We start from the raw sequence: 13,939 nt of genomic DNA on the forward strand, positions 1-13,939 counted from the left end.
AGGAAACTAGACTCAGAGAGGCTCTGTGGCCTGTCTGAGGTTACACAGCATTCTCTCTCTGCCCTCACCAGCCCTGAGTACCCTTTCTCTGGGGCCCTGGGTGCTGTTGTGTGGGGGTGAGGAGCTGCTGACAGTGATGACTTTCTGCCCCTCTCCTGCAGGGAGCCCTTTCTAGCCCTTGCTGCTTTCCTGGCCCTGATCCTATGGCCGGCTCTGGACACCTCTCAGCGGCCTGAGCAGCTGGTGTCCGGAGGAATCTGCATGTTCATCAGCCTCCTCTTTGCCTTCTCCAAGCATCACCGCGCAGTGAGTGCTTAGCCATCAGGTCCAGAGTGGGCGGCAGCCCCTTCTCTCTCTGATATCAGGTCCCCCCCGCCACCATTTCACAGTGTGGTTAACACCTTCCCCCAGACTCCAGCCAAGCCTCCCAGAGATCCTGATGCACACCTGGGTGTAGGGATCACTGCTAAGGAGTCATTAAATGCTGAGAGGTAGCAGCAGCCCTTAGGAGTCCAGCTCCCTTCTGTGGGGGTGGGGAGAGTGCACTGAGGGAGAGAGAGTGGGGTCAGAGTGGCTGGGAGCCCTGACTATATAGGAGGGATGGGGGAGGATCCAGGCAGACAAAAGTTACATGGAAGCCGGACACTGATGCCACAACTCCAGCTCCACCTACCCTGTGATGACCCAGGACCAAGTACCATGGCACACTCCTTGGTTAGATCTTGCTCTACCCCTGCCCACTTCCCAGTCACATTGCTGCCAAGTGTGGCCTATTCTGAACTTCATGGGGAATGTAACCATTGGCAACTGGCCCAGAGCTCTGGCTGGGTCCAGCCCTCATCCTACAGACTGGCCAAATCTCCCATAGCCCCACAGCAGTGCTGTGCCCTCTACCCTCACCCAACTGTTCCCTGTGGATCTCCCGAGGAGCTGAACTCACCAGGACCTTTCTATCGAGTGGCAGGTATCCTGGTGGGCTGTGTCCTGGGGTCTTGTACTACAGTTTGCACTTGGACTCTTCGTCATCAGAACAGAACCAGGATTTATTGCATTTCAGTGGCTGGGCGACCAGATCCAGGTGTGTACATGGGGTGCAGTTGCCCAGGGCATGTTGGGTTTCCAGGGAATGGAGGAGAAGCCTCTCTGCTGGAGGGAGGTGGGCTGTGAGGACATAGAGAGGGACCGTGACCAGGATGGTGGGTGTGTATGGGGCCCCAGACCAGCTGGGCAGCTGGGGGCTGAGCATTGCAGCTGCTCCTTCTCTCAGGCCTGGTGCCACCTGCCCAGACAGAGCAGTCCTTTCAGAGGCTGGGTCTGATGTGGAAGAGAGTCTCAAAACAGGTAGGTTCCTTGTGGGAAAGCCCACAAGGCATGTGGCCCTCAGTGGTCATAACAAAAGGAACTTAGAATAGTCAAAAGTGCTTTAAAAATTGCAAATGATTTGCTTTGTATGTGTATATGTGTGTTTAAAAATAATATTCATTTTGGGCTTCCCTGGTGGCGCAGTGGTTGAGAGTCCGCCTGTCGATGCAGGGGACACGGGTTCATGCCCCGGTCCGGGAAGATCCCACATGCCGTGGAGCGGCTGGGCCTGCGCATCCGGAGCCTGTGCTCCGCAACGGGAGAGGCCACAGCAGTGAGAGGCCCGCGTACCGCCAAAAAAAAAAAAAAATCATTTTGTTGAAGTTATACTTTTTTAATTCCATTTTTTTATTGTGATGAGTACACATAACACAAAATTTACCATTTTAACCTTTTTGTTTTCATTTTAACCATTTTTGAGTGTCATTAAGTTACTTCACATCATTGGGCAATTATGGTTTACTTTTTTCTTTATAAGTATGTTTCATATTTATTTATCTTTTATTTATTTATTTAGGTTGTGCAGGGTCTTAGTTGCAGCATCTTTAGTTATGGCATGCAGACTTCTTAGTTGCAGCATGCAGACTCTTAGTTGCGGCATGCAAACTCTTAGTGCGCCATGTGGGATCTCGTTTCCTGACCAGGGATTGAACCCGGGTCGCCTGCATTGGGAGCGTGGAACCTTACCCACTGGACCACCAGGGAAGTCCCATGATTTACTTTTTAAAATATACATTATCAAGGACACAAGGTTGATCCTATACTCACCCCTCTCTCACCATCTCAAATTTCCATGTGCTCTCTACAGGGAGAAGGAGGGCACGCCAAAGGTATCTGCATGGGTGTCGTGCAGGAAAAGACAGTGGTTGCTCTGGGCACACCCCTCATTTGATAGATGAGAGCACTGAGGCCTGGACAACTGAAGTGACTTGGCCCTGCAGTCACAGTGCTTGTTCTGGTCCTAAATACAGGTCTCTTGTAGAAGCATAGCCAGATTGCAACACCAAGGCCAGGAGCCCGGGATGGTGACATCGGTGGGGAGGGGAGTGAGCAGACACAGCGGGCACCACCTTTGACAGCCTTCTCCAGGCAGCTCACTGTTTACTTCCTCCTTTGTCTCTTCTTTATCGTTCTTGTCCTAACAACTCTCATCTCTGAGTATTTCTTTACAATTTATTGAAAATGTGTCTCTTCTGGAGGACGTGCTTGGAAGGAGCAGGTGCCCATGAGTGTGGCTTTAATGACACACATGGTGCCCTGGCCCCTGTAAAGCCCACGACCTGGGCGGAACTAGTCCTGCAGCCTCCATGTTTTGTTTTCTCCTTTCAGATCTTCCTGAGCTACAGGTCCAGCTTCTTGTCTGGGGAGGCTCTGGTCAAGGATGCCTTTGCATTTCAGGTCAGCTTGACTCTTGGCCCGTAAAGCCTTTAACAGCCTCTGCCCTCCCGCTCCAGCCCAGGCAGAGGGGGAGGGCTCCGGCAGGCAGAGCCCTGCTACTGGAAGCTAATGAGGCTTAAGCCTTGGGGTCCTGAGAGGGGCCCCAGCAATGCACTCACCTGGGGGTATGTTTTCAGTATATTTTGTAAAACTTGCAAAAGTAAGATATATCTGTATTCTTTTCCAAAAAATAAATGAATCCCCAAATCATAGAATTGCTGGGAGGCTGAGGACAAGAAGAGAGGGTGAGGACATGGGGATAGCACCTGCTATAACCTTAGCCTCTGACATGCTGCAGGGACCTAGAACTGTAAAGGACAGTTTCCAGGAACGCTTACGCTCCAAAGATCCTCTCAGGGTACTCCTCCTTCAAGACCCCTCACAGGTTACCTCTGCCAGGAAGCCTGCCCTTATTAGTCCAGCTGCAAGCTCTAAGTCGCTCCTCTGGACTCTCCTAGACCTACAGTCCCTCCCTCCTTCTTTCCCTCTTTCCTTCCCTCCTTCCAACAAAAATGTATTGTGTGCCTTCTGCAGTGCAAAATATTATAGGGGAAATTGAGATAAAGACTGAAAGACTTTATTGTGTACTGGTAGAGCCCTAACTGTAATTTAAAACAAGGCAGGCTGTGCCGAGTATGCGATGATGTGACTGCTTCACTGTTCCGGGGTGCAACTGTGGTTATATTTCTTCTTTCCCCAACTGACCGCCCAAGCACCCAAGTGCCTCCTTTAGTAAGATCTCGAGGGTAGCTCCTCTGCCTGCCTCACATCCACATTGTCTCAGGACCCTGCGGCTGCTCCAGGCTTAAGTTCTACTTCCAAATGCCAGGTAGAGAGAGACGGAGACGTGGGCCCCACTTACCCAGTAGCTGGCCCCAGTTTCTGCCCTGTTACCATAGCAGCACAGATGGGAGTTGGTGCTGCCCACTCCAGCACGTCCTGGACCACAGTAACCATGGGGCTGCCGTGCAGGATCCCATGCGTAGGTTCCAGAGATTTCTGCTTTTCGCCATTACTCAGCCATCGTTCCCAGAGCCTCCCCACCCTGCTTGGGGGTGTTGGGGCCCAGAGGCTTCCAGCCCAAGCCATGGGTTTGGCATGGACTTCTGGGTGTCAAGCCAGTTCACGAGTCCAGACACCTCCAGCCCACCCCCAACCCTGAATCATGGTGAGGTCCTCCGGGAGCTTTGGTCTCTGTTTGCGCCAGCAACTCTCTGGGAAACATCCACTCCATCCAAGGGGTTCCAATAATGTCAGCCCTAGGAGGAAATGGGGAGGGACCAGGTTCCTGTCCTCTCAGGACAAATTTGTCCATCATGTTTTTCTGAGATCACTTCAGTGTAGGGAGAGGATCACTTCTGTGTAGGCCTCTGTCAGCCCCTCCAAAGGTTCCCTAACACCATTCTTGTAGGGCAGAGGTGGGCAAGGGCTGCTCCCTTTACATTTGCATTTCCAAGTAGGGGCCACCAAGGTTTCAGGGAAAAGCAGTGAAGTCCTGCTCCAGGGTGACTTCTTTTGTCCACCAGACAGAGAAACAGCGGCGGTGGCTTCTCACACTTTACAAGGCAAACTACAACACTCTGTGATTCGACCTCCCCAGGCAGCCAGGTTCCAGTGTAACTGGCACAAAGGAAAGTGTCTGGGGAGTCCATTTAGGGAGACATTTTAAAAAATAAGGACAGTGAGGATGCCCCCTTAAGGAAGTGGCATTTGAATTGGAGCCTTAGGACAGGAAAAAATTGGAGGCACAGAGATAGTCAGGAAGAAGAAATGGCTGGGTAAAGGCGTGGAGGTGAGAAAGTTCTGGGCTGTCTAAGGTACAGGGCGTAGTTCAGTTCGACGGGCATGTAAGCTATTTGAAGGAAAGGATGGATTGGAGGATAAACTACAAGTGTGGTGGGGCTGTCTCTTGAAGAGTCTTAAATGCCAGGCTGAGGTGCCTGGATTTGGTCCCCAGGAAATGAGGAGCTATTGAAGACTTTTGAGCAGGGAGGGACTTGATTGGAGCTTTGGGACAGTTGTGATTTCAATAGTAGGTAGGAAGGGTTGTAGCCAGGATGCTTGGAAAAAGGGACCAGTGGGGAGGCTGCCTCACACCCAGGTGATGACTCCGGGACCACCAGACTGCCACAGTCCAGAAGAGAGGTCACCGTGGGGAACGAAGTGGGGGTGTGCGGCTGAGAGACCTGCTCTATGAAGCTCATCACTTAGCTCCACCCATTGCAGCTGTTACTTTTAGCTGTTTGAGGACAAAGCCTGGGTCTTACTCATTCTGGTGTCGGTTAACTGACCCTGAGCCCTGCAAAGCCCTGTCCAGTGCCTGGTACACTGCTTTTTGCTGAATGAATGAGATGGATAAATGATGGTTCTTCTGTGCAAGTGGGAAGTCTCTCTGCCTGCTGGGAACGTCTGGCTCTTTGAGGCCCTGGCTATGGGTTGGGCTCCCACACAGCCAGCCTCCCCCTGGCTGGGCCACTGTTCCCATGACTGTGTGGTCCTGAGCAGCTTGTCCTTTGGCCCAAAACCAGGGTTGAGCTCTTCTTTCTCCAAACCTCCCCAGCAGAGGCCAGAGCTTCCCAACCTTCTAGAGCCAAAAGCTACACACAGGCTTTGCAGCAAGATCCAGGGCCCCTAGAAACAATTTTGTCCCCCTCTGACCTGAGATTCTGGTGGAACAGTGAAGAAAAGCTTAGGGAGAAGGAAGTCATAGTAACAGCTACTAGTTATGGAGCAAGGACTCTATGCCAGGCACTCACTTCACCTTTACAACCCTATGGGGAAAAGAATATCATTATCCCCTTTTTTCAGGTGAGGAGACTGAGGCTCAGAGTGGTTGTTGCTTGTGCAAAGCTCATAAAGCTGGAGAGGATCGGAATCAAGATTGGAATAAGCCCGCTGCTCTTGCTTATTCACTTCTGTGCCTTGATATCAGAGCCCTTTCCTTGGTAGACAGTGGTAACGAAGGGGTCTCAGACCTTGGATCTTTGTTTTTCCCTTGGTTTAGAAGAAAACAGTATATCTTTGGTTCATTTGGTTGAAAGGGACAGAAACCCATTTGAAACTTGCTTTAAAGGGAGGAGAGAGGGAGGACTGTTTCTTGGCTCACAAACTGGAAGGCAAGGTAGAACTGGTGCCAGCTGGAACCAGGGCCCCAGAGCTGCCAGGCTCAAGGCCCTCAGCCTTGAATCTCTGCTCATCCCAGGGTATTAGCTTCATTCTTTCATACCAGATCTTCTCCTGGCCCCCAGCAACACCAGATACTCATTCTTACATGCATGTCACCCAGCACGGGGGAAATTCTTCTCTGCCTGCTCAAGTTAAAAAATCCCAGGGTGGGTTTTGGATTGGTCTGCCTTGGGTCACGTGACCATTCTTGACCCAATCACTAAGGCCAGGGCAGGGGATACTGAAGTTGGAGTGACTGGAGTCTCATGTTCCCACCCAAAGCCAGGGAGTCAGTTGCTCTGACTGAGTGGAAGCCACCCTCTGAAACTCACCATTTGAAGGATTATTGCCTAGGACAGGCAGGTACTATTAACCCCCCATTATAGAAAACAAGGCAGACAGCTCCCTGTAGGACCTGGATTAGCTCTGTTTTCAGGGTGCCCTTCTATTCTAGGTGAGCATCTGTGGCCTAGTATAGGAGCAGAGCACACGTGGCAGATAGCATACCTGCCTGGGAGAAACAGCAATGGCATGGACCCTTTGATCTGGAGTCCCTCCCAGCTGTAACGTGGGGCCGCATTTGGGAGTCTAGGCTATACTTCCTGATCGGGGTGCTTAGCTCCTGAGTTCATTGGTTGTAAACGACAGAAACACAGCTCAAATTGATTTAAACCAAAAGATTAAACAGAAAACAAACAAACAGAAAGATTAATTCTGATAACTGAGAAATCCAGAGGCTTCAGGTCCTGCTGGATCCAGGTATGCAGCATCACCTGGGATTTGCCTTGCTTATATCCTGGTTCTGTGTTCTTAGACTTGGCTTTAGTCTTAATATTGGATAGGCTCTCTTGAGGTTGTGATAAATAGGTACCAGGCTTACATCCAACCAACTTAGCAACCCTAGCAGAGAGAGAGAGGCTGTTTTCCACTAGCTCCAGCAGGAAATCCAAGAGTAAGCTCTTTTTAGCCTGGCTTGGGGTATATGCCATCCTTGAACTGTAGCCAGGGAAGATACCTCACTTTGATGGGCCAAACCTGGAGCCTCTGGGCTGAGAGTAGAGGAGAGGTGGTTTCCTAAAGGAAAGTCAAATTTTTTACCAAAAGAAGTGAGGGAAGGGGCATCCAAGCAGCTGCCGTCCACCAGAGCCACCACTCAACTTCTCTCCCAGTTCAGCAAAGAAAGTATCACCTGGCTTGCTGCTCTGTCCATCCCCTCGCCAGTGTTAGCTGTGTGTCTCTCCTCCCTTTCTAGAAGAATATGTACACACCTGCTACTTGCATCTCTCCCCGAATCACCCTTCAGAACCATGCATTCATAGACCGTTGGGCTAGGAGGGAGCTCATTGATCTTTGGGCCTCCTGTTTATATTACAGATGGTCAAACCATGCCCCAGAGAGGAGCAGTGACTTGGGCATAACTGTGCAGTGAGTTAAGGTAGAGGCAGGGCTAGAACCAGGTTGTTGGACTTCAATTAAGCGATGTTTTCTTCCTCATACTCTAAGTAGAAGTCAGTGACATCAGGTATCCCTTCCAAATACAAAAAGCATCCCTAATAACAACAATGATAAATTTAAAACCAGTTAATAGCTGCTAAAGACTTTGAGATTGGCTGTTCAGTCAAGAGAATAAAAACAGGAGAGGTGAGTTTATCATTAACCAGGCTTAGCATTTCCTAGTCAAACGCCAACTATTCCCTGGCCCCAGGGAGGCCCTGTCCTCCTCTGCACAAATTCCTGGCCAGTGTATTATTAGCCAGTGGTCTCCTTAGCAAAGGCGTGTGGGAATGAGGGAGGACTTAAGACAAATACTCCATGGCCACAGAACTCCCTTTCTCAACAAGATTTACTAATCACAAAGTTTCATTCACACCCTGCGCCCCTGCCTATCTCTCTCTCTCTCTCTCTCACACACACACAGACACACACACTTGCCGAGCGTGGGGCTTATCCTCAAGCTGGGGGTAACTTTGCTAGTGCTGAGTCGAATGGAAGACTCAAGAGTTTTCTTTCCATCCTTTCCATGAGTCATGTGGCCCTAGTCCAAGGTCTTTGGCCCATGTCAGCCTGGGGAAATCTCTGAGCTCACTCAGGTTTTCAGAATCCAAGCTGCTTCCTGCTGGGCCACGGTCCAGCTCATTGCTCCTCCAGGAAGCTGAATCTCCCTGGGACTCCTTCAGCCCTCAGTGTCCTCTGGCACGGTCGACGTGGCAGCCACCTCCTGGCTGTATGGTCTCAATTAGTCATTCCACCTTGGCTCCATCTCCCTTCTAGTAACTTTCCACCCACATGATCGCCTCCCCCCCACACTCCCACACCTTCCTGGGTCTGGCCGACCTGGGAGCACATGTTCACTCGCTCACTTGTTCCTTCGCTATCACTCCAGCCTCTGGAACACGCACCCACTCACGAAGCTCAGCAGTGCTGATGAAATGTTCTCCCCGAGGAACCCCTAGGCAGAAAGTGTTTTCATCTCCCAAGGGATTCAGGGTGTCTGCCTGATGCAGCCTCTGCAGTCCCCAGTGGTCATCAGCACCAAATTTGGCCAGAAAAAAACACATCAAGTAAGAGAAGAACTGACAGGTGCCATTGGATTTAGCCATTAAGGGGTCACTGGTAGCTGTAGTGAGCGTGATTTCCAGAGGAGGGAATGGAAGGGAAGTGGAGACGGGGTGGGTGCTGAAAGGAGGGGGATGGGATGATGGAACTGGAGAGATCTTATGAGAATGTGGCATCTGCAGAGGCCTCTGAAGGAGACTTTGACAGGCAGAGATAGACAGGCATGGGGGCAGACTGGTGAGGTCATTCTGGGTGAAGGGAATGGCATAAGCAGGAAATCAGGAGACATGCACAGCTTATGTGGCCTTGGAGTAAGTCCCTTCCTCCTTCTGCAAGGTCGGTGGACATTGCAGCAGTGTCCTCCGAGGAATTTTCCAGCTTTGGGTATTTTTGTTTACTGCGGCCTGGGGCTAGTGACAGGGCTTAGGCCTTGGGGGCTGGGGGTTTGGGAGCTGTTGGGACAGCCTTAGGAGGGCGTCAGCAGCCCTGGCTCAACTCCCTCCATAGAGAGGAAGCAGCAGGACCAGGCCCTGAGTGGGTTTAGCCCTGCCTTCAGAGCCTGTTTCCTGGGAAGAAGATGGCGTCTGCTTGGAGAGTCTGGTCTAGACTCTACAGCAGTGGTTCTTAGAGTGTGGTGTCCACATACCAGCAGCATCGGGAAAGGACAAACTCTCAGGTGCACCCCAGATCTACTGAATCTAAAACTCTGGGGGTGGGGCTCAGAATGTGCATTTCTGACAAATTCTCAGGTGATGCTGCTGGTCAGGGACCACCCTTTGGGAACCACTGGCTTAGAGGCGCTATACTTTCCTTTTCCCTTGAGTAAGGGTGAGTGCTGGTACTAGCAGGACCGGCCTGCTCTGAGTTTCCACAAAGTGGTAGTCAGGACTTACTCGAGGCTGCTACACCCTGGGCTGAGGCTCTGCCTGGGAGGGGATGCCTCCCCTGAAGACAAAGAAATGAGGTTCCAGGACTGGCACTAGGACAAACCTCCTCAGGGTCATGGTAGGTCCTTGGCAACCTGCTTAGTGGTTGTCTCTTTGCAGGTGTGTAACCTTGGGCAGGTAACCAACATCTCACAGCCTCAGTGTCCCCACTGTGAAGTGGATTTACACTGACCTCAGTTGCTTTGAGGATCCGTAAGTCACCACACGTTGTGTACCTGGCTCCTAGCAGAACTGCATAGTGCACAAGCGGTAGGAATTAATGGCACTTTCCTCCCTCTTCCCACAGCCAGCTGCCTGCCCTGTCTTCCGCCATCTCACATGCTACAGGGCCCAAGGGTATTTCCTGGACTGTCAGATCATATTGGCCTCAGGGCCCTTATTTAGTATTAAATGTCCCAGCTTCTCTTCCACCAAAGATCCCCATCTCCCAGCTAGAAAATGTCTCTTGGTTGCTGCCAGGAGAAAGTCCCAATTCTGCAGTCGGGTTCCGCTGCCCCAGGCCCTCTCCTTGCTGGTCTGAGCCATCTGTGCTAACCTGCCAGGCTGCCGAGTGGTCCCTCGTGTGATAAATTGAACAGGCAGTCTAGACAGTACGTGATCCTCTCTGCATTTTTCTCCCAGGGAGAGCAGGATGCTGTCACCACCTTTGTGTCGGGGGGTGTGTCCAGCACCAGGCGGCCATGGGGAGTCACAAGGCAGGAAGAGCGTTGCTCCACCCAGTGCCTGCGTTCCCTGTCAGGTGACACTCCCATGCAGTGAAGCTGGTGACAGGGATGTCAAGTGGAGCAGATCCAGACAGAACGCGCGGCATTCATCTGGGACGGGAAAGGGAAAACAACCTCAGCAGGCCTTGTTTCTCTTCTCCAGGGGAGCTGCCTAGGCAGAGTCTCTGTTCTCATCAGGGACCACTCTGTAGTCCCGATTCATTTTGAACCAGAGCTTGAACTTGATTGCTCTACACTCTCCTTCTGAACAATGAAAACAACTCTTCCTCCACCCCTCACCCCTCTCGGCAGCCCCTCTTCCTTCCAGCACAGCTAAGCTTCTCCTGTTGTCTCTATACTTCCTCATGTCCCACTCCCTCCTTGGTTCGCTGATACCCAGCCTCTGTGCCCATCCCTCCTGACACTGCTCTCACCTAGGTCACCAGGGAGCCCTGAATCGCTAGGTGCCAAGCATCCATCTCAGTCCTTACTGAGTTCTCTGATGCATCTGGCACAGCTGATGGACCATCACTTCTAGAAAAGCTGCCCTCAATTTCCATCGCACCCCTTCCTGGAAGTCCGTCAACCACTCGGTTTCTTCTTTGTCTCCACCACACGCTCCTCCTCCTTCTCTCACCCTTCAGGGATGCTGACCCCAGGGCCCTGTCCTCAGCCACTGCTCTTCTCTTCCAGGGCAATTTCCTCAGTGAACTGCATCTGCCCCGTGGCTTCAACCTGCCCTCAACCGAGCCCTGGCCCAGACCTCTCCTCAGAGCTGCCGGCCCTTCTGCCCACCTTCCCAGTCCACAGTCCACTCAAACCCACAGGCATCTCAAACCCAGCAAGTCCAAAACTGCGCTGCTGAGGTGCCCCCAAAGCTCTCCTGTGCCCGTGCTCCCCTCCCTTGAGAAGTGTCCACCTCTTATAGAAAATTATAGGAGCAGGTGAGAAATTAGAAATGGAGAAAGAAGAAAACAAAGTTTCCACAGTCCCAGCACACAGAAGCAACTACCTTGACTATTTGGGTGTATGCCTCCCAGCCTTCCTTCTGTGCTTTTAATATTCCATCTTCCCCACTTAACATTCTAGCATAAGAATGCTCCCATGTTATTACTAATTCTGCATAACTTATTATTTTAAAGCTATTTGGAACAGATAGCACATTCCAACTGTACAAAAGGGGATTTGGTAAAAAGTAAATCTCCCTCCCACCCCTGACCCCCAAGTCATCCAGTTCCTTCCCCAAGGCAGCTGCCATTCCTGGTCATTTGCATATCTGTCTAAGGATATCTGTGCCCACACAAGAGCACCTGCAATGCCACCTGCACCTTTTTTACTCATAAAGTAGCACACCATGCACCCTGTTCTACACCTTCTCTTTTTTCATTTATTTAAAAAATTTTTACATTTATTTATTTATTTGGCTGAGTTGGGTCTTTGTTGCTGCACACGAGCTTTCTCTAGTTGTGGCGAGCAGGGGCTACTCTTCATTGCAGTGTGCGGGCTTCTTATTATGGTGGCTTCTCTTGTTGCGGAGCACGGGCTCTAGGCGTGCGGGTTTCAGTAGTTGTGGCACGTGGGCTCTAGAGTGCAGGCTCAGTAGTTGTGGCACATGGGCTTAACTGCTCCGCAGCATGTGGGATTTTCCTGGACCAGAGCTCAAACCCGTGTCCCCTGCAGTGGCAGGCGGATTCTCAACCACTGTGCCACCAGGGAAGCCCTCTTTTTTCATTTAACAATCTATCTTGAGAATCACCCCCAAACTACTCATAGTGAGTTCCTCACTCTTGTTTCCTGACTTTGAGTGCACCACTGCACAGCCACACCATAGGTTATCAAACTAGTCCTCCACTGAGGGACATTTAAGTTGTTGCCAATCCTTGTTATTCTAAGTCAGGCTGTAACAAGGAAGTGCGGGGCAGGGAGGGGGAGGCCCCGGGGGAGAAGGAAATGGACATGAGGAAGCTTTGAAGGAGAAATTGAAGAGGCTTGGAGTAAGTGAAAGGCAGTCATAAGCCTGGTAATAGGAAAGAGGGTGACAGGAGGAAACGCAGATGGCTGGTCCACAGTGAGTGTCATTCGGAGCTCACTGGCACTGAGTGGAAGTAGAACACTAGAAAGATGAGGGCATCTGATTCAGGCCCGAAGCACAGGAGGGAGGTTAAGGCCAGCGTCATGGGCCAATTGAGCTCAGGGTGGAGGACGGACCCTGTGCTAGGAAGGTGCTGGGCCCTGAGCCAACTCCCAAAACCCTCACAACAACCTGAGGGGTAGTCACTTCCTCCCCATTTTACAGACAAAGAAGCAGGTGATAAAAAGTGGTGGACTCAAGTCCTGCTTCTCTACCACAGCCCAAGGGATGCCTGGGTGGATGGTCAATGTTTAGAGGGGAACAGAGCGGACAGCTGCCTCCAGAGAGGCCCCATATGCAATTTCAGGCACTGAATTCAGAGCTTCTTCCCTGACCCCATTGGGTCTCTGAGTGGCAAGCCCTTGGATGAAGTGGCTGTCTGGGGCCTCCGAGGCCCTGCGTGGTACCCTGCCACCTCTCTGCCTCTAACCCCAGGGTCTGTGCTCTTTGCTGGCAGGTTTTGCCCATCATTGTTTTCTTCATCTGTACCATGTCCGTTCTCTACTATGTGAGCCTCATGCAGTGGGTGATCCTGAAGGTGAGTTCTCAAGGTCCCAGCCCGGGCCCTCCCAGAATCACAGGCTGACAAGAACCACACTCTCCCAGAATGCCTTGCTCCCAAGCCCATACCCTCCCCAAATCCCCTGCTCTGAGGGCCTGGACCTTCCAGCATCCCCTGCTCCCCAGCCTTCTCTCAGAGTCTACTACCAACCAAACAACTTTTCACAGAGTCTCTTGTCATGCTACTAAGGAGAAATGGCACCAAAATCCAGTGGGGTCTTTGGGGGAGGGAAGTTTACAGAACTGGGGCTGCATTGAGGAGAAGTGTTAGGGGAAAAAATAATTTATACCAAAAAGATCTTGAGAGCAGTGGGTCACGTGGGCCAGACTTAGCTGATATAAATGTCAAATCCTGTGCTTATGTTCATAAAATCTGCTGCACAAAACCGGGATGCAGGAGACAGACAGCATTGGACAAGAGATTCTGAGATTTTTAGCTGATTGAGCTCAGAATAAACCAGTATCATCAGGCAGCTTCCAGAAGTGCAGCCTGTGGTATGTTAAGAGTGCACAGTGCATGGCGTAAGGGAGACAGTTATCCCCAAATCTGGAGAATGTGTTCAACCAAGGGGCTATGACAAACTGAACTATCAGTGGGTTCAGTTTGAAAGGGCCTGAGACCATACATTCCATAGAATGGCTGAAGGAAGTAGGGATGAAGGGCCGAAAAAGAGAAGGCCAGGGTGAAGAAGGTTACGGGTAGGATTCTAAACACTTATAGAAGGTTAGGGAAAAGGCAGCCTGAGAGGTACCTGCAGTGGAGAGAAATTCCATGGAAGCAGATTTCACGTTGATTAAAAGAAAGAACTTTTTAATACAGTGTTTCCCAAAGCCTTTCACAAAACTCTAGTTTCACAGCAAGTTAATAAATGCTACTAGGTAAAGGGATCCCATGGTCAAATTATTTAATCTATTTTAATTTTGGCCGTGCCATGTGGCCCAACCAGGTATCAAACCCGCGCCCCCTACAGTAGAAGCGCAGAGTCTTAATCACTGGACCGCTAGGGAAGTCCCTTGGTCAAATAATTTTATGAAGCTAAGCTAGACACCAGGCTAAACAAATTTAAACAAGTTTT

General features: G+C 51.0%; 1 protein-coding gene across 1 annotated transcript in view; it reads left to right on the forward strand.

The window, feature by feature from the left end:
* Positions 1-13,939, forward strand: part of SLC28A1 (solute carrier family 28 member 1) — a 52,905-nt gene that overhangs the window by 24,250 nt on the left and 14,716 nt on the right. Inside the window, 4 exon segments of the mRNA XM_065871772.1 lie at positions 162-306; positions 965-1,078; positions 2,692-2,760; positions 12,760-12,840. Of these exon segments, the coding sequence (XP_065727844.1) occupies positions 162-306; positions 965-1,078; positions 2,692-2,760; positions 12,760-12,840 (409 nt within the window).

This window comes from Phocoena phocoena, chromosome 2 (assembly GCF_963924675.1).
Source record: "Phocoena phocoena chromosome 2, mPhoPho1.1, whole genome shotgun sequence".
NCBI classification, from domain to species: domain Eukaryota; kingdom Metazoa; phylum Chordata; class Mammalia; order Artiodactyla; family Phocoenidae; genus Phocoena; species Phocoena phocoena.